Source organism: Bubalus bubalis, chromosome 7 (assembly GCF_019923935.1).
Source record: "Bubalus bubalis isolate 160015118507 breed Murrah chromosome 7, NDDB_SH_1, whole genome shotgun sequence".
Lineage (NCBI taxonomy): Eukaryota > Metazoa > Chordata > Mammalia > Artiodactyla > Bovidae > Bubalus > Bubalus bubalis.
This window is the reverse complement of record NC_059163.1, coordinates 34,041,929-34,063,707: the sequence shown is the minus strand read 5'-3', so window position 1 is coordinate 34,063,707 and position 21,779 is coordinate 34,041,929. Positions and strand designations below refer to the sequence as shown.

The 21,779-nt window shown below is 36.7% G+C and overlaps 1 protein-coding gene across 2 annotated transcripts in view; it reads left to right on the top strand.

Annotated features, from left to right (window-relative positions):
• Positions 1–2,999: 2,999 nt before the first annotated feature.
• STAP1 (signal transducing adaptor family member 1) overlaps positions 3,000–21,779 on the top strand; it is a 29,621-nt gene continuing 10,841 nt past the window's right edge. The window contains exons 1-4 of one of the 2 annotated variants that reach the window (XM_006079844.4): positions 3,000–3,212; positions 12,057–12,128; positions 17,738–17,851; positions 19,569–19,625. In XM_006079844.4, coding sequence (XP_006079906.1) covers positions 3,093–3,212; positions 12,057–12,128; positions 17,738–17,851; positions 19,569–19,625 — 363 coding nt within the window. In that variant the 5' untranslated portion in view covers positions 3,000–3,092. The remainder of the gene's footprint in view (positions 3,213–12,056; positions 12,129–17,737; positions 17,852–19,568; positions 19,626–21,779) is intronic. The other variant, XM_025289988.3, reaches the window with a different exon arrangement.

Below are 21,779 nucleotides of genomic sequence, written 5' to 3'. Positions count from 1 at the left end.
CCAGAACCTGGTGGTCTGGAGTCTACCGATAAGAAAGTAAAGGAGAGAGAAAGAGGCTGATATTCCTTGGCTTATGCAGAAAGCCAATAAAGCCCCTGCACGGGGCTTGATCTGTTCACGAAGGCCTCAGGCGCTCTCTCGATGGGGTGAAGGAGGAGAGCGCCTTCTTGAGAGGGTCTTAGATGCCCGGGCAGGAACGTGAACTCAGCCTCTGCACTTCAGGGGATCAGCCTGAAAAAGAGAGAGAGGGAGAGAGAAAGAGAGAAAGACACGGGGACCAGAGCTCTGATGGAGCAAAGGTGTTTTAATCAACATGGTGTGGGCATATATACTGTCTTACAAGGTAGTTATTCTCAGCAAAGATAAAGATTAAAATTCCAGACTTACAAAACATAGGCGATCCATATTAGACAGGGAGAATTGTAAACAATCACTTTTACCGTGAGGTTCACAAGAAGGAAGAGGGTACTTATCACCGTATAGAAAAACTAATGAAGGAAATGCCTGGATTCCTCAGCCCCGGGAGAGGCTTGCCTCTCAATTCCTCAATATTCAGGAATTAATAAGGAACAGAGGATTCCTGACAGATCCAAAACAGCACACAGGAAGCCTCCTGTTAAATGCTTCCTGACAAAGCTGTTTTCATTTTCATAATGTATCTGAACACTCTTTAGTTTACTGATAATCAGTCTGTATTGCTCTAACTGAGAAGAACTTACTTGTAAATCTATGCAATTGCAATGGGTTTCTCTATAGAATTCCTTGCTCTATAGAACTTCTGTCACAATTAATCCTCAGACATTTCCTCTAGGTGCTCAGTCACCTGAGAATACTCTGTGGCCCAAAGGAACAAATGTCCCTTTTTCTTTGAAGCTGAATAATTCAGTTTCTCATTTCACTAGAAATATTTTATTCAGACTATATATCAACTTTTTTTTTAAACTTAAGCCAAATTTAATGGAAATCCAACCACTCATATTTCCTTGGGCCTCCTGCTCAGATTCCCCTAGATCTCGACCTAGGAAATGCACTAGTGCCCCTACGACTCCAAGTCTTGAATAAAAACAGCTCAAATAAAAATTTCAGGCTTATCACTTAAAAGCAATGAGATCCAGATAACAGGAGAACTCACTGTTCTGAGGAGTACTAAGAAGCCAGTGGGGCTCAGTGGACTCATACTCATGTGGAGTGCCAGTCAGGGAAGATTCCAGGTATCTTCTGGTGGATTATCGCTTGTATCTTGCCAACTATACCATGCATGTGAATGAAAAAGTTAATCAATAGTACATCTAAGAAAGAAATGGAAAACTTTATTCAAGCCAATCTGAGGATTATAACCTTGGGAACAACCTTTCAGAAAGTTCTAAGGACTGTTCTGCTTATTAGAGATCAAAACACCATTATATAAGTTTTTGAGATCTCAAAGAGTTTTAGGTCAAAAACATATTGACAGTTTACAAATGCCAGTACAAAGCAAGTGGTGGGTCATCAAACCTCCTTACCAGATTGAGAAGGAAGGTTATCTCCCAGGGAGGCCTAATTAATGCAGATACACAATATTGAACACACTGAAGGGGAGAGAAGAGGCCCAAGTGGGCAGAGAAAAATTTTATGTTTAAATTTTTCTTGTCTGGCTATAAAATAGGAATTTTATTTCATCATACCTCATTTTGTAGACAATCTGATTCCTCACACCTACAGCTAAAGATCCATTAGAACCATACTGGTGGGGAAAACCACATGGTCTTTCCATTAGGAAAGGAGGCTCAGATTGGAGATTCCTGTATTGCTTTGACTGATGAGAATAGGCTAGTCTAACAGGAAAGAATGCTTAGGGCTGCATCCTAAACCTCAAGCAACTCTGTAATATTAAGGGTGAAATAGCAAATGGTGGAACCTCTCAAGCCCCCTGCAAAACAAATGAGATATCCTTCCTGTGTTCCTCTCTCTCATCATTCTTTGCACAGTGCTGTACCAAATCCAGTCTCTCAAGGACCATTTTCCACGAGCAAATAATGAATGCATTTGGGCCTCAGTGTAGCTCTATAAATCTTACTAGATAGCAGTACCCCATCTATGCATCATAGCATCGGTGATCCTCTGCTTAGAAAGCAAAAAAAGAACAAAATATAAGCTCGAAAATTTACAGCTTTCTCTGCCAGACATATTTTGCCAAATATCCACTGGTAAACGACCAACTCAAAATATTGATTGACAAAGAAGGAAAAAATATCACATTCCCATAACTGCAGTTTACATTTAGTGAACCATCAAAATGGTTCATGGGATAAATAGCACCATTTTTCTAAAAATTTAAACAAAGTTCAGTTCTGAAATGCGGTCCTCCCTTGCTATCAGTAGGTGATCAGTTCCAGGACCCCCACCGATACCAAAATCCTTGAATGCTCAGGTTTCTTATATAAAATAGCAGAGCATTTGCATATAACCTACAAAATCCTCTTGTATACTTTAAATCATCTCAGTTATTTATTATACTTAATACAATGTATGAAAATAGTTTTCAAAACATGGGAAATTCAAGTTTTGCCTTTTGGAAGTTTCTGAATTTTTTTTCTAAAATTTTCTATGCATAGTCAATTGAATCCATGTAGAATCTGGATAGAAGACCAGCTGTACCTAAAACAGAAGAGTATTAATACAGTTATCCTATGAAGTAATTTTTAATGAAGTGGAACTAATTCAAGTCATGTCTTCTTGGGATAAAAATGGGCAGCAACAAACAAAAAAGGTGGGAGAAAACAAACATGACCTAGGTGTCTCCCCGAAAGTCCATAATCTCCACATCTGTTCTTTTCATCCTCTGGTGACATTACTTTTCTGTTTATTTTGCTATTGTAATTCTAAACACATGTAGTTTCCTGAGAGATTACCCTCTCAAAGTTGGTCTACGCCTGTTCTTTCTTACCTCACAAAAAGTAAAGAAAAAAAAGTGTGCGTGTGTCCTATTGGTGGTTTAAACTCTTAGCTGGCACTTCCTCTTTGAACAGTTGCCCTTTCCTCGCACACAAGGGAGATCTCATTTTGTCTGAAACTGGATAAAGTTGAAACAAACCACACACCAACGAGAGGGTATGATGGCTAAGAAGCCCCCGAAACCAGCCCCTCGCAGGATCTTCCAAGAAAGGTCAAAGATTACTGCTCTACCCTTGTACTTTGAAGGTTTTTTATCAGTTAAGCGGTCAGAATACCAGGTAAGTCCACAGATGATCATATTAAGCTAGAAGCTTCTGTCTTAATATAAAATGTATTTTATGGTGACATGATGAAACAAGGGCCTTCTTGTTTCTGCTAGAATTGAACCTTCTTTCCTGAGGTAAGAAATATGATCCCAATTTGCATAATTTAAATACAACTATGGCTTGAACTCATATGTGTGTATATATGAGTATTATGTATAATAATATAAGGTTCTAATGTTAAGTCACTAATGTAAAAAAAATTCCTAAATTTCCAACAAGTGTATTTAAACATCACAGAAAAGTTTAGCTTAGAAGATAAAATGTTTGGTATATATTTTCTCTGCAATGTACTAGTATGCTTCCATGATGACATGTACTATTAAGATAAAATTACACTATTCCTGAAATTAAAACCGGCTCCTATTCTGTTTGATTGAAGTTTTCAAATAATGATCAAATTATTTTTTATGATAAACTTTTGAAAAAATTGGGACAATGATAAACTTGACAATGTTTAAGATTCTGTATAGTTAGTTATATGTTCTAAGACACTTTCAAGATATTGATTTTAAAAGATGATACTTAGGGTGCTCTATGGGTAGGTGTACACTAAACTACATAAACACATTCACTCTAAGAAAATTCACAAAGCACGCTGTATTTTTTAAGCATAAAAATGAAAACTTATAATTAATTAAAATCAGTGCTTTTGAAATACTAATTGTGGATAATTTGAAATGAATAAGACATAAACACGGAAGTGTCTGTGACTAAAGAAAAAGAAATAATTAACTTAGGTCAAATTTTATGAAATGTTAACATTAACTGAAGCTAGAAAAAAATTAGGTTTTTGAGAAATGCCTTAAGAAATGTTTAATAATAAAAATATATTTTCTGAGGATTTATTAATGCTTACAGAAAATTTGTGTATGTAAAAATATCTGTAGCAGCACAATCATATTTCTTGTATATATAATCAGATCATTTAATATTGGAGAGGAAAGACATGGTAATATGTATTCTGTTATGGGTGTTAAATATGAATTAGTAATATCTGTCAGTTACATGACAGGAAAGGGGAGTTGGGAAAAAAATTTTTAGATTGTAATTTAAACTTGTCTATTTATTGAAATTTTTCCAAAGACTTTGTAATGACTGTTTCTGGTACTGGGTTCCCTTTAGTGTTTAAAAAGGGCATTCCATTGGTCTGGATAGTAGAAAAAACAAGGATTTTAGAGGTCAGTAAAACATGTCTTTACCTAATGGTTTTGCCACTTATATTCTGTGACTTTATACAAGTTACTCAATTTCCTTGAGACTAAATTTCCTCAACTATAAAATGGAGGGAATATAACTTACCTCTCAAGGTATAATGTCTGGGATACAGTCAGTGCTTAATCAATTCATTCATTTAAGCAGTGTTTATTTTGTGTTTCCTATGCACCAAACATCACACTCAGTTTCAGAGAATATGAATAAAATACAAAACCCCTACCTTGGTGAGGGTTAGGTTAGTCAGAAGTGATGACTCACTTACCCGAATGCCAGTCTAACTTTTCTTAGAAAGCATACTTTGAAACGGAAAGAATAAACTATAGGTGTAAATGTTTTGGAGGAAATTAACTTATGCTTCCAGTTGAATTCATAGCAAAGTATCTTTTACTTATATATCAGAGAAAAGAGAGCAAGAGAACGACAGTAATGTCTACTAACAAGGTGGTTTCAAGGATTAAAGGGATAACAAATACAAAACACCTGCCTCATACTAGAGATTAGATTCATTCTCCTTCTATTTTATTATCTATCACATTCTTATTAACCTACAAAAATCAGTTTTTAATCCCGCTCAAAGGAGGGCCATGGTGATAATTAGAGTGCTTGAAAACAGAAGCAATGAGAGAAAGTTAAGGAGAATACTGGTTTTTCTAGACAAGTGGCAGCAAAGTGCCAAAGAATTTTTGAAAGGGAGGTGAACCAAAGGTATATAGGTCTTCTTTGACAGGGGCACTTTTAAGAATTAAGGAGATTTGCCCTTGAGAAAATGTGCCAACATATACCATTTTAACCGCAATTCCAAGAGGTCCATGGATCCGAGGTCAAGAATCCATAAAAATACATAATTTTTATGGTGAAAATGTGGGAAATTTTACTTAACCCACAACACTAGAATTCTGGATGATTAGATACATTAGATAATAAAAGCCATTGCTGCTGTTGCTGCTAAGTCGCTTCAGTCGTGTCCGACTCTGTGCGACCCCATAGATGGCAGCCCATCAGGCTCCCCCGTCCCTGGGATCCTCCAGGCAAGAACACTGGAGTGGGTTGCCATTTCCTTCTCCAATGCATGAAAGTGAAAAGCGAAAGTGAAGTCGCTCAGTCGTTTCTGACTCCCAGCAACCCTATGGACTGCAGCCTACCAGGCTCCTCTGTCCATGGGATTTGCTAGGCAAGAGTACTGGAGTGGGTTGCCATTGCCTTCTCTGAATAAAAGCCATTAGGTGCTATAATGAGATACCCATGGCATCACAGCTTTTAGAAATTGCAAAATTCTCATTTTGGGGGAACTATTTGAAAATAAGAGAGAGTTTGGGTAACATCTCACAGTTTCTTCAAACTGTGATGTGTTCAAATTAAAAAAAATAGTATGTAATATGTCTTCTTATTAGCCTGAACATAGAATATGACCATTAAAATAGCTTCAAAGTAACAATTCTCTCACTAGTCCTCCAACTGCCGCTAATTCATTTAGAAAAATTTTAGGACTTGGCTGTGCTCTCAAAAAGTTCTCTATGCTAGTGCTTTCCAAATTTTTAAAGTAACACACTCCTTTCAAGAAAATATTTTGAACATAGATCTCTAACATAAGAATATTAATTTGTTCAGGAATTATCATGTGCTCCTGTACTAAGTCCAAAAAATGACTGACTATATGCAAGAAAAGAATTAAGAAAGATGAAATAAATGAAATATAAATAAATATTCTAAAAGTTTCTTCCCCAATGAGATCATCTTACATGCTTCCAGGGTTAAGTGCCACAGTTTGTAGACTACTATACAACGTCCTTCCTTAAGCAAAGAACCTTTATTCACTCAGAAGAGAAAAAAAGGAAGGAACTTTTTATTGGGGACAGAGGATAGAGAGGAACTTTACTGGATTTGCACTGTCTCCCATTTTTACTAGTTATATGAGTGAGAAAAGAGTCCTGGGTGCCAGGAGATGTATCAGTCCTCCTGTAGAACTTGGGCAATCCCTCATATCTTTTCATCTGTTTCCTGTTTTGTAAAATGGACAATTACCCTCTTGTATAACTGAATGGGTTGCTGTGATGATCGAATGGACTATATGAGTATATTTTATTGAGGTGTTGACATGGGAGATATGTTGGGCTCTTAATGTCCTGTCTCTCTGGTCCTTATAGTAATTCTTCTGGGTAGAAATAATTTTATCCACTTCAAGATGGGTGAATTGTTGCTCACAGAGTTTATGTTCAAAGTCCCTCACCATAAAGAACCCAGCTGGGATTTTATTGCAAGGCACTTGACATCATGCTGCCTTTCAAACTAAAGTTCTAATTCCATTTATTGGGTTTCTCAAGGTTGGGGATGTCTAATCACTAGATTCTTCATCACACTGAGCTCAACAGTAAGCTCAGTACTTTCAAAAACAATTGCTTAATGAATGAAAATAATAGTCACCTTAAACTCCAAACAAGGTCATCTAATGATAATGAAGCTAGTGATAAATTCAAAAGGCCCATTTCAGTATCTTTTCTTCAGCAACTGAACATTTAAGTGATTGCTTAAAATTTAAGTGACTGCTTAAAAATAAGATATCTTGTATTAAATGTATTTAATTCAAAAACAGGTCCTTCAAATTTAATTTTTAAAATATTTATGTTATCTCTGTAGATACAAATATATACCTATATGTTGGTCATTACAATTGATATTTATAGATGACTTAAATTATACTAGTTTCCAGGAGCACTTCTCAGAAACTAAATCAAGACTATGACCTGCAGATCTCTGCATATTGAATGTAAATTAGAAGTATTCTTAGGTTTGTGGCTGTGGTTGGTGTTCACAGGGCCCACTGATATTTATAACCTTCCTTTTTGTCCTGGCTGCCTTTTTCTCAACTCAGTGTCTTTTGTTCTTGCTTCTTCCCTCATTTAATAAACCCTCCTTTATCCTTTCTAAAAATCTATATGTTTATTTATCAGTAATGCTCCCATATTTCCCTCATTAACTCTGTGCAATTCATACCATTCTCTCATGACTGAATACCTCTATAATTTTTCTCAGAAGCACAGATGCATGTATGCATGTATATATAGAGGGAATGCAATAAACTTTGACTGCTATTAGTGATTTTAGTTTTTCTATCTTATGGTAGGTTAATACTGATGAGGCTAATTAAGAAGATTAACAGAGTGGTACTACAGGCTTTTCTCTTGTTTTCTTTTCCTCCAGGAATCATAAAATTGGGTTTGGCCTTGATCTTAGATGCCACACTTCAGTAAAATTACACAACCTGTGATTCAATTCTCTAACCAATATGCCTGTATTCCAAACTCCTCCCCACTTCCTCACCCCTGTCCTAGTTCCAAAATATCATGTATCCTTGACTTGCTCCTTGCATTGAGAGACTTCCTATTAGAGCAGAATGTAAAAGCCTTAAAAAGAGAGATACGATTTTTTTTTAAAGCTCCACAATAAAACTGAATTGTTTTATTATTTAATCTCAAATCAATTCTGAGAAAATTCAAGTACTTTTTCAACAGAGTGACAATATACTTTCACAGTGTTTACAGAACACTGGGTTGATCTTAGACTGTGTAGGTTAGCAACTTTTGAAACCAAATTTCTCAATGCAGTTTTCTATCTCTTTACTTACTGCTACTGCTACTGCTAAGTCACTTCAGTCGTGTCCGACTCTGTGCGACCCTATAGACGGCAGCTCACCAGGCTCCCCCGTCCCTGGGATTCTCCAGGCAAGAGCACTGGAGTGAGTTGCCATTTCCCTCTCCAGTGCATGAAAGTGAAAAGTGAAAGTGAAGTCGCTCAGTCGTGTCCGACTCTTAGCGACCCCATGGACTGCAGCCCACCAGGCTCCTCCATCCATGGGATTTTCCAGGCAAGAGTACTGGAGTGGGGTGCCGTTTCCTTCTCCAATCTCTTTACTTAAGACTGTATGAAAGCATGATTTCATATAGGAATGACAATGAATTTCATTATTCTAGTTTATAAAATATCTTCTTCTTGTACAGAATCCCATTGAAAGAGATCTATTTTAGAGATTTTTAGATGCCACCACTGTCACACACCCATGCAAATTACCATGTGGAAAGAATGTTACTCTTATTAATAAATTCTATCAATATGTAGATTAGACTCAAGGCTAAAACTGTGTTGACACTTTACCCCAGATTTAAGTAGTCTTTATGATTTTTTTTTAATTGATTTGACTGTCTTGGGTCTTAGTTGCAGCACGTGGGATCTTCAATCTTCCTTCGGCATATGGGATTTTTTTTTAGTTGAAGTGTACAAACTCTTAGTTGCTGCATATGAGCTATTAGCTCCCCCACCACAGAACGAACCTCTGCCTATCCCTCTTGGAGACCCTCTGACACATGGCAGGAACAGAGCAGAACATCCTCTCTGTGTGGTAGGCTGAGTTAAGAGATGATGGCAAGGCACTGAGGTGAGGATCCTGTCTCCCAGGCTTAGCTCTTAGATACTCAGTCCTACTCTCTGCAGAGGGGGTAATTCTAGCAGTACCATGCAGGATAGACTGGAGGGCGAATGAAAGCAGCAGACACCAGGCAAAGGGTTATTTCAATGCCTTTAACTTTTTTTTTATCCTATGTGAAAATAAGGAAATAAAAGACTTCTGATGGGGGCTGAAATTAAGGTTTATTCTGTTGCCTTATTAAACTGCTTGACTCCAAGATGTGTCAGATATATATTGGCATCTGGATTTCAGACAAGAGGAAGAATCTCTTTGTTCAGTTTTATAATTGCTCCTTTGGGGACCATTTATTGGCTGATAACGTCAATCCTATGCCCTTTGGAATTGTTCTTTTCTTTGGTCATCAGTTATTGGTTGAGGAAGCACCAGCAGGTTCATTCCATTATATTATAGCCCACTCTGTGTTGAGAGGTAGGATGAAGAAAGAGCACAAGACTTGGACAGAGAAACTGTGCTCCAAGTTCTACCTCTGCCCCTGATGTAGGTTGCTGCAGGACTACCATCAGTTTGTTCAATCCTCACTGTATACACTCCTCTTAGAAATGTGACTTTTCTGCTCCTTCCATAAAGAGACTGAGTCTATTTTCCTGCCCCTTGAATCTAGATTGGGTCATGCTTTGATAAATGTGACAAAAGCAGAGAATCAGGCAGTACTTTCACTTTGGGTTTTGTCCTCTCTTGTCCCTGGCCATGGGGTCACAAACAGTTGGACACTACTGAGCGACTTCCCTTTCACTTTTCACTTTCATGCACTGGAGAAGGAAATGGCAACCCACTCCAGTGTTCTTGCCTGCAGAATCCCAGGGACGGGGGAGCCTGGAGGGCTGCCGTCTATGGGGTCACACAGAGTCGGACACGACGGAAGTGACGCAGTAGCAGCAGCAGCAGCAGTCCCTGGGCATTCCTTCTGCTAGCATGTGAACAAGTCTAGGCTGCTGACTGGAAGATGAGACTGCATGGAGTGTGATTCCAGTTGTTTCAGTGGGGTGATTTCTAGCACCAAAAATCAATTCTCTGATTCTCTTGGATATCAACTGGGTGTTCAATAATTCAGTTCAATTCTGATACTAATTACCTTCAAATTTAGTGAAGACCCCACAGCTTAATTAAGAGCTGAGTCCCACAAAACTATCTCCTACTTCAACCACTAGCCACAAATCCCAGATCTCCTGTCCTTCTCACTGACTGGCTATAAATCAGGGTTCCCAGGGCCCTTTCCCAAGATTTGACAATTTACTAGAATGGCTCACAGAAATCAGGAAAAAACTGCTTACATTTACTGAAAAGGGAAACAAATGAACATCTAGATGAAGAGGTCAAGGTCTGGAAGGATCCTAAGCATGCGTGTTATTGTCTCTGTGGAGATGAGGTATACCACCCCTCTGGCATATGGAAGCTTATTAAATCTCGTTGTTCAAGAGTTTTTATAAAGCTTAACTTCTTCCTTCTTGGAGGTTGGTAGGTGGGGCTGAAAGCTCCAACCCTCTAATTATTTGTTCTTTTAGTGACTAGACCCATCCTGAAGCTATCTAGGGGTCCCATCCTAAATTACCTCATTAGTAAAAATTCTGATACGACGTAAAGGGGTTCACTAGGAATAACAAAAACACTTCTATTAGGAAATTCCAAGTGTTTTAGGATCTCTATACCAGGAACTTGGGAACAAAGACTAAATATATTTCTTATACTAACACACTCAGTCATTTTACAGCCCCAGCCAAGACCCCAAGCAAGTGAATGAGGGCCTCCTAGACCATTAAGTCATGGCCAAGTATACCCGGATCCATAGTATCATCAGTCAGCCACAGGATGAGGAGAAATAGAAAATGCTTGCTGTTTTAGTCCACTAAGTTTTACGGTGGCTTGATATACAGGAAAAGCTATTATAGCACCTTATCAGCCGTAAAGACAAAGTGAGAAAATAGTTCTATTAAGACCATGAGAAAGGTGGTTGCTGTAATTCAGAATCAATTTAATCTTGAGCTTTCTGAGAGCCAAGGAAAATTAAAGCAAGATGGGTTATAGTGTTCCCATTATTTGAGAAAATTAAATATATAAATTCTGAAGAGGTGACCAACGTTTTGCTGATCAGAAAAAGGCAAATGCTATGTCATTATTAACGAGATACAAAATACCATAACATGTAAGAATGTCTTTACATTTATAAGCAAAAGAAAAAAATTCCTCATTTGATTTTGTTACATTGATCCTCCGTATAAGTCAAGATAATCTAACATCTGAAAACCCAGCTTAGTAAACCCTAAAGGAAGGAAAGATCAACATATTCATAAAACTAACTGGAATTTTTCAAAACATATTTTTGCAAAGAGCTGGGATAAAGGTAAGTGTTTAGATGTGGAAGGATTTTTTTTTTTTTTTTTTAATTCTTTAACCACTCCCCCCCAACTACCACCCTTGCCATTCTTTTGTAATACAGCCACTCTTCATAGAATGTTAAGTTCTTATCTAAATAGCCTTTCACTTGGTCAAGAGCCTTACTAGACTACTTAAATATTTTAAACTTAAAAAAAATCGTGTTCCTATAGAACTCACAATAAAGTGAATATGTTAATTATGAAATGTTAAGCACATGAATGTGAATTCAAATTTCAGCTTTGATTGTGTTATTTTTATCATTATCAATTGCACATATTTCCTTGATCTATATAAATATATTCTATTTATTGAACCTAAACTATGAGCCATGTACTATGCTATGTGTTTTAATCCGTTCAGTCCTTTCAACTGTCTTGGAAGATAGACATTAAATGCTTTATTCTAACCTGATCCTTTGATTACAGGTGCGAGCTTTCATTGAAACTGCACAGAAAGTTGAGTCTTGAATCAATGAGGAAAGTTTTGGAAAATAATGTATTTAAATACAAATCAAATTACATCCCTACTACATGCCACATACTAAAATTTGTGAAGGATTTATTGGAGGAATTAAATGTAAAATTAAGCCATAAAAAGTAGGTTATTTATCTCAGGATAAAGAAGAACCATATATCACATAGAAATTAACAAAGTTACAAAGGGAAATATCAACGGGAAAATAGTTGAGTATACATAATGAAATAATGCTTACAATCTCTTTCCTGCAGGAGTATAAGCATTACTGGACAGAGTTGAGAGGAACTACACTTTTCTTTTACACTGACAAAAAAAGTACAACAGTAAGTAGACATGTTCAGCTGATTCAATTTTTTTTCCAATAAATACTTGTCATATAATATTCTGTTATTCATTCTTGTCTGTTATTCATTTTCTGCCTTCTGAAAGTAAAGATGTTCTAGTATAACCAACTGAAATAAGAACATCTATATCTGGGGAGGGAGGAGGGAGGAGGGTTCAGGATGGGGAACACATGTATACCTGTGGCGGATTCATTTTGATATTTGGCAAAACTAATACAATTATGTAAAGTTTAAAAATAAAATAAAATTAAAAAAAAAAAAAAAGAACATCTATATCTGTGATCCATGGTAAAATTTCCTGGGCAACTCAGAAGAAGGTATTAACTCATGTTTTTAACTTTGCATTCTTTTCTTTCTGAGCCTGATAACAAAAAACTTAGTTGAGAAGTGAAAATTTTAGCTAAACATCTGGATTCAAATTAAAGTGATGGCTTTAATTTCCCCTACTTTTGGTCTTGCTGTAGCATGTATTTATAATCTGAAAGGAACTAGATGATCCCAAAGCCTGATAACATAGAGTATGTCACAATTTAAATTTTCTAGAAAGACACAAACAAACCCCATGAGACAGGACTTTGAAAAGCTCAATCATGAGGATAACAATAAAGAAATTCTGAGATTATTATTTGTATTAATTCTAAATAATTGATTTATATTTCAATTTATCCACAAAAAAATTGAAAATGGTGCATTTCATTTTTTCCACAAATAAAATGTAGCATTTAGTAGCAAATGCATGCCTACCTTGGAATGCTATGCTTATGAGATTTTATAATCCAATAACTTAATATAAATATTTTAGACCATGGATGCAGTAGCCCACACTTCTAGAACATGGTTATCACATGACTAGATTGAATGAAAGATACAGAAAAAGAGTCTGTGTGATGTATCTTACCTGCAGGCATTTCAGCACCATTAATAATAGTAAGCTAGCCAGAAGTCATTTAAAAAAACAAACAGAAAACAAACTTAAAATGGTCATCTTTCACCATATTTCTGGATAGAGATAAGATTTATATAAAAGTGTTTTCAAATACCATAAAATAAATTTTAACAAAAGTAATTTCTCTGTCTTGTCTCCACATTCCCACTGATGTCAGTGAAAATAAAAGACCTTGGCCTAAACCTTGTACAATACTTGTATGTGAGAGAGTTAATAGTAACTATTTACTTACCCCATGGCAAGAGAGGTACAACTTCGTGATTGGGATATGGTCTTTAGGTAGACTACCAGGGTTTTGTCCCAGCCCTGCTCCTGTTCATGGTGCCATTTGGGGATCTTGGGCTATTTACCTAACCCCTCTGTGTCTCAGTGTATCAGATAGGGTACTGGTAGGAAACAGATGACCTCTCAAATTAGGTAATTCAAAGACAGTTTAATGACGATACTATACTCAAAGCAGTGGACAGGAAGTAGGAAAACCACAAAGGATAGTACAGAACCTGAGGCTCTGTAACAGTGCCCCATTACCACACCTATGAGGAGAGGAAAGAGAAGGAGAGTACTGAGAGAGCAGAAGACTGCCTTGAAAAGAATGTGATCTTTGACAGAGGAAGCAATTGTATAGAGTAATAAACATCCGACCTCACTCTCCTTGTTCCTTTGATCTCCTGCCAGTGTTCACCAGTGTTCCAGCCCAACAGAAGTCAGAGGTGAAGGAAGCCCTTCATCTTGTCCAGAGAGTTCCTGCTCTTGGTGCACAGTGTTAGATGGTGAAGGAATAAAAGTGACTCTAGAGGAGCAAATGAAAGATCTCCAACATAATCAGTTTCAAATCAAAATTAGGATGGAAACAGTAGCCCATCTCATAAAGTCCCCCCACCCCCGCCTAAATTAAATGCAATAGTAAATAAAAGGACTAAAGAGAGTCTAAAGACTTAAGAGAGTAGCTGGCATATTAGTAAGCCTTTAAGCATTTTACATGTATTATCTCATCTAATTTTCACAACCACCCTGCAGAGTGGGTACTATTTTAATCCCAACTTTCTAGATGAGAACTGTCAAATTTAAGATTAAAAAACTTATACATGATCAGAAAGCTAATGCAAGGGGTATAAACCAGATCTTGTTCTTGAGCCAGCATTCTTAACCATGACCCATGAAGAGACTGTGGAATAATGAAATTCTGTGGAATCGCTTGTTAAAAGAGGATACAGACTTTTGGGGAATTTTTTCAGTGATAGTTTAGGAGAAAGCACAGAGATAGAACAAATGAGATCTGTAGATACTTAGCCTGTAAGAAGGGAATAAAAGCAATGACAAACCTAGAAAGCATATCAAAAAGCAGAGACATTACTTTGCCGACAAAGGTCCATATAGTGAACACTATGTTTTTTCCAGTAGTCATGTACAGATGTGAGTTGGACAATAAAAAAGGCTGAGTGCTGAATAACTGATGCCTTCAAACTGTGATGTTGGAGAAGACTCTGGAGAGTTCTTTGGACAGCAAGGAGATAAATCAGTCAATCCTAAAGGAAATCAGTCCTGAATATTCATTGGAAGGACTGATGCTGAAGCTGAAGCTCCAATACTTTGGCCACAAAGAGCTGATACAAAGAGCTGACTCAGTAGAAAACACCCTGATGCTGGGAAAGGTTAAAGGCAGGAGGAGAAGGGGGCAACAGAGGATGAGATAGTTGGATGGCATCATCGACTCAATTGACATGAGTTTGAGCAAGCTTCAGGAGATGGTAAAGGACAGGGAAGCCTGGCTTGTCCATGGGGTCACAGAGTTAGACACAACTGTGTGACTGAACAAGAAGGGAAGAATTTAAAGCTGCCTTTAAATATTTGAAAGACTGCCAGGGGTCATGTGAAAGAGTCACTGAATCTGTTTAGTGTTATTCCAGGGGAGAGGGACTAGTTCCCATGGATGGAAATTGTCTAGGGAAAAACTAGCTTAATGCAAGAAAAACCTTGCCACAGGCAGAGCTGTGGAGGATGTAAGTTTCATGTTGTTCAAGATGTTCCAACACAGGCTGGATGACTGCATGGAGGAATACCCTGGGGGAGATTCAAGCATCAGAGGGCAGCTAGATTAGACAGATGGCCACTAAGGCTCTTTCAATACTACAATTAAAAACAAAAGATAGACTCCTTTCTTCTAATCAGTAGATAAGCTTATGATACTTTATCTAAGTGCACCATTTGTTCCTTTGTTGCTTCCTTCTTTAGCTTTAGATAATTTATCAGAAAAAGATTCTGTGTAATTTAAAAATTTTGTCCCCCTTCCCTTATACCTCCGTTTCTATTTTTAATTGTTCTTTGTTCATTGAAGATAAATAGATCAACCCAGACTTAACCTCAACCATATCAAGACAGGAATAACTCTGGAAAAAAATTCATTTCCTTATTTTTATGCCTCACCTTAGTCAGAAAACTAGAATAAGTATACTTACAAGAATATAATAAAATAAGTTATATTGGGCACAACAGAGAGGAAAGTAAAGGAAATAAAAAGAAGTCAAGAATGAGGGGGATTTAGCAAAAATGATAACTAATGTAAGAATACCTAATAAGATTAGAGATAGTAGTAATCTTTCAGATATTGCAGAGCATGTCTGGTCAGCTGCATACAGACCAGACCACATAGACCAACTGCTCAGAAGGAATGTTTTTATTATACTAGAATAAGATAGAAATGTCTTAATAGGATCCTTATAACCAGCAGCATGTCAATCCTGAATATTCATTTGAAGACTGATGCTGAAACTGAAGTTCCAACACTTTGGCCACCTGATACAAAGAGTGACTCATTGAAAAAGATCCTGATACTGGGAAAGATTGAGGGCAGGGAGAGAAGGGAGTGACAAAGGATGAGATGGTTCAGTGGCATTACTGACTCAGTGGACATGAGTTTGAGAAAACTCTGGAAGACAGTGAAGGACAGGGAAGCCTGGCATGCTGTAGTCCATGGGGTTGCAAAGAGTCTTAACACAACTGAGTTACCGAACTGAACTGAACCAGTAGCATTTGGTAAATGCTGAACAATGGCTTTCCAGGAAAAAGTATATATGAACATATATATTTATTATAGATATTATTGATACAGAGAACGTGTAATACATAGTTAAAAAGTAAAATACACACTCTTTACTAACTTCCATATAGGCAATTAATTCTCACAGAATACTTTCACTGATTTTTTTGAACCTGTATCTGTAGCCAATTATTATTCAATTATGACTTGACAAATGGAGTTGTTTTCCAATCTGATGTTTCCCTAATATTTTTATTGTCATTAAATATTATATTGGACATGAATGTTGGCCAATGTTTTTGTTTACATTAATGAGTAAGAGGCAAGCAAAGCAATAATTATGTATGTAAGAACGTCACCCATTTGTCAATGACGTGAGCAACATCTTTGTTGAGTGAGATAATGATTTTAGAATTATGGAAGGATATTTTGTCATTTTTTGTTCTGTTTACAATGAAAAAGCTTGAGAGACAGCAAACTTTAAAATTTCATCTGCAGTACTGACATTTTCCCCTTCACTTTTTGAAGTTTAGATCAGCAAACTGTGGTCTTTGAGCTAAATTTAGCCTATGGCCTGTTTTTGTATAGTCTATGAGCTAAGAATATTTTTCACATTTTTAAAGTGTTGTTTAAAAAAACAAGCATTTGCGGCAAAAACTGTATATGGACCACAAAGCCTAAAACATATCCTATCTAGCCTTTGTAGAAAAAGTTTGTGGGTCCCTTGGACAATTAACAAAACAAAACCTAAATCAAACCTTAATTTGTTGTTGTTGTTTAGTCGCTCGGTTATGGCTGACTCTTTTGAAACACCATGGACTGTAGCCCACCAGTTCCTCTGTCCATGGGATTTTCCAGGCAAGAATACTATAGTGGGTTGCCATTTCCTCCTCCAGGAGATCTTCCCAACCCAGAATTGAACCTGAGTCTCCGGCACTGCAGGCAGATTCTTTACTGCTGAGCCACCAGTAAGGTTTGCCAATTTTCATGGTGTAAAAACTCCCACCATGACTAATTTCACCCTATCGATGTTATTTCACTGTACGTGGGGTTGGAAAGAAAGGTTCAGCAGCACATCATCACAGTATGTTTATAGCATTCTCACTACATAGAAATGAAGATATAAATAAATACAAGAGCACAGAGAATGCTATATATTAGGGTTGGCCAAAAAAGTTCTCTCACATTTTTCCATAAACATGAAAAACCTGAACAAACATTTTGGCCAAATGGATAGTAATATAACTAGGAAAACAGGAGTTTTGAATTTTAATTACCTTTGTTGCTAATACGATTTATTTAATTTTATATTTATATAATTTAATTTTTAATAATGGATATGCTTAACAATTGGCTTGCAAAATTCCTGAAAATTTCTCAACTGGCTTTTGCAAGTATGAGCCAGTTGAGTCCACCACCACATAATACATTTTCCAGTGCCTTCTGGGTTGGGAAGGGGTGCCACACACAGCTGAAAGCCAGGATACCATGGCAAGTACAAATAAGTTGAAATGAAGATATTATTTATTTTCCTTCCTGCTATAATTAATATCAATATATATTACTCATGAAGTAATTTAATGAGATTTCCCTTTATCTTTGCAGTATGTTGACAAGTTAGATATAATAGACCTTACATGCCTTACTGATCAGAATTCAACTGAAAAGAACTGTGTAAAATTCACCCTTGTTTTGCCAAAAGAGGACGTACAATTGAAGGTGAGTGAGAAGAATTAGTCTAAAACAAGTCATAGTTATAAATAGCATTCACCTCTTCAAAATCTTAAAAGGAATTAAAGGAATTATGTGAGGAGCACCAAGTCCTATATTTTGTTAACATTTCTTGTCTTTTGCCAAGAACCATAATTTTCTAAATAAGGATTTGAAAGGGCACATTCCCTGTTTAGTATACAAGCACACTGAAACCATATACTTCTGTCCTCTGGCAAAGTCAGAAATCCATCCCACCTGGTGTTTTCAGAAAGTTGTTCTTGAATTGGCATCCAAGAACTCAGCATTCACAGAGTTCCCAGATGATTCTGAGACATGTATGAACTCTACACAGGTAGAGATATGTTTGTTAAACTTACCACTGTATACCAGTACCTATATAGGAAAAGGTTTTATTCTTGAATTGACATTGAAAGGGAGCCAGTGAAAGTCAATCAACAACTGCAACATAGAGAATTAACTTGCAATTGAATAACATGTAGTTGGATTTCATCTTGAAAGTGCTGCTCCTTTAGCTTCAGTGTACCAGAAATCACTTGTACTCAGGAAATGTGAGGTCCCATTCCCAAGCCTGGGCCTCTGAATCTGCATTTTAAGCAAGCTCCCTGGATAATTCTGATGTGGCATTTACAGTATAACCTTGGAGTCAGATGCCCAGATTTGAACTCTGGTTGTTTTATTTGTTTGTGTGTAATTATAGGCAACTTACTTAACCTCTTTATTGCCTTGGTTTCTTCATCCAGAAGTCTTAACTGAGATGTAACCCTCTTACCTGGACCACTTTATTAAAATTGCTGCTGTTTTCCCTCTCCCCTCACCACTAATGGTGTTCCCAATCTCTCTTAATCTTACTCTACTTTTTATTTATTTCCACTTGAAGTTAAAACATTTACTCACAATTATGTTTATTATTTATTCCTTACTAGACCCTGAACTCTATGAGAATAAGGAGTTTTGTTTTATTCTTAGGTGTAACTAGTACATAAAAGTGCCTAGCACTTAAAGACACCCAGTGAGGATCTATTAAATGAATAAATCTGTGAAATGAAATTTTTTTTTAAAGTCATTTTTTTGCACAATTGCCATGACTAAATCAGTTAATATAGCTGAAATGCTTAGAACAGTAGCTGCCACTTAATAATAAGCACTTAATAAATGTTGGCTGTATCAGTAATATTTAGAGCTAAGAATTGGAAACTTTTAAGGTAACTTACTACGTGGTTGCCTCAAACTTAAAGCCAGTCAGTGTTAAATATCAGCAGGGGGAGTAACTGTGAACTGACAGCTGCAGAAGTAAGTGTGCGAACACTGACAATTTTTCAAATTAAATAAATATGTGCCATTTTACTTGTTTAATAAGCAAACAGATTAGAGCTATGTATTTCTGTCTTCTGACAAAAGAAAATGGCATGGAAATATTTCATAACAAATACACAGTAATGGTTCTAAGCAGAAAGGAAACTGAATTATTGCTTAACTGATTTTAAGTGGTTTAAAAAATACTTGACTTTTTAAAACTTTGTGCTTCAGTAGAAGACTATGCATTTTGTCAATCTTGCTGGGTTTTGAGGGCTTACATATTTGGGGTCTTATAAAACAGTCTTGTGAAATTCTAAAGTTATTCTAAGTTAATAAAAGTATTAATGTTCATAGTTATTCATGTCTTTCCCTCTTTGTCCTTACCTGTTTTTGTCTTCATCTTTAGACAGAGAATACAGAAAGTGGGGAAGAATGGAGAGGCTTCATTCTTACAGTAACAGAGGTAAGAAGGACATTTTTGATTGACTCACTCATTCGACAAATATTTACTGACTGAACACTTACTATGAGCCATGATGACTGACGGGATTGATGTTATAGTAATTGAAAAGTACAGATATAAACCTTTACACTTACTCATGAAATTTTTATTTTTAGTGGGTGAATGAAAAGGAGAAAATAAGCAAGAAAACAAAACAAGAAAATTTAAAATTGTGATAACCATTATGAAGAAAATCAACAGGGCAATGATTCTAGCTGGTGAATAACAGGTGGTCAGGTAGATCTACTTTTCAGTTTTATCCTGTGGACACAGTGGTCCTTTGTGTATTCTGATATTCAGAGCTACATGGCATCTTCTAAAATATTTTCCATCTCCTTTTTATTCATTTAATACATATTTATAAAATGCAGAGATGGATTTTATGAATGTGCTGTGCTTAGTTGCTCAGCTACATCTGACTTGCAGCCCCGTGGACTGTAGCCTGCCAGGCTCCTTTGTCCATGAAATTTTCCAGGCAAGAATACTAGAGTGGGGTACCATTTCCTACTCCAGGGGATCTTCCCAATCTAGAGATGGAACCTGTGTCTCTGTTGTCTCCTGCATTGTCAGGCAGATTCTTTACCACTGGGAAGCCCCAGATTTTATGAATAACATAGGCAATATGACAAGGACAGACTATCAAAATGAAAAGTGACCTTTCAACATTTTTTTAGTGAGTCTTAAGACAAAGGGAAGCTTATCTGTTCAACTCTGTGGTATCTTATCTGAGACAAACAGTAAGATCTACCTACGAACAGTTATAGTCAACTGTTGCAGCAAGATAAATACCATTATTTTAAATAAATCCACTAAGAAACATGAGGTACTTTGAAAACCAACTCCCTAAAGGGCACCATGTTTTCTAATACTCTTAGAGGATGTGAAAACTTCCCATGTTTGTTAGGGTCAGATAAAGACAGACTTTATCCAAAGTTAGTTTCTAAGTAAAGGCTTTACATTCACATGAAATAAGCACTGCACTTTCAGGCAAAAACAAATACAAGCTGGAGGTTCAACTACCACATAGGAAAGTCACAGGAAGCTAGAAGAGTAGGATTGTTAGAGATGTAAAAGGAGTATTGACTTGAGGGGAGGGAGAAACTCTTTGGCGAACTGCATTCCTTCCCTCTGTTATGGAAAGTCACTGTTGTGTGTGTGGTCTGGCACTTCTTATATTGGAGTACAATATCCCAAAGGTATGTGGTTAGGCATCAAGGAATATACTAAAACTACTGGGAAAAAACTTGGGTTACATTTTTCGTAGAACACTATATTTGACGTTTTGGCACCAAATGTTTGTTTTTAGTTTCTCCCCTGGGGTAAGGATAAAAAGCATTGTTTTTTAATTAAAATGTGCAGAATTAAAATCAAATTCATGTGCACTTTCAAAAGGTGACAATTTGCCTCAAATGCTGTGCTAGTAGCGGTTTAGTTGCTAAGTCATGTCTGACTCTTGTGACCCCATGGACTGTAGCCCGCCAGGCTCTTCTGTCCATGGGATTTTCCAAGCAAGAATACTGAAGTGGGTTGCCATTTCCTCCTCCAGATCTTCCCAACCCAGGGATCAAACCTATGTCTCCTCCTGTATCGCAAGTGGATTCTTTACCACTGAGCCACCAGTTGTGCACAATGTTCCCAGGTCACTCTGTGTATACATTCATACCATACTGTCCTTAGGGCAACTTTAATAAAAGTTTCAGGAACATAGTCTATAGTTGAAAGTGCAGAGACATTGCTCTTGAATTAATTAAACTGGAGTTTGAATCCTGGCTCCTCAACTTTCTAGCTATTTGACCCTGGACTAGTTATTTAATCTTCTGAGCCTTTTTTTTTTCCTCTTTAATTTGTAAAGTAGGAATAGCAATGTCTATCTTGTAGCATTGCTGTGAGGATTTACAATAGCATGATGCTCGGGACATAACAGGGAATTAAGGCACAGCCATTTCATCAGTTTTTCCTCATTTTCTTTTTTTTTTCTGGATTGACATATAAGGGAATGCCTTACTGATTATTAGTTAGTTATTCGGAAGAATACTCTTTAAGATTCATTAGATAATGTGTAAACAGAAAATGAAGTTCTAGTGTTTTCTTCCCACATTCCAAAGAACTTTCTTA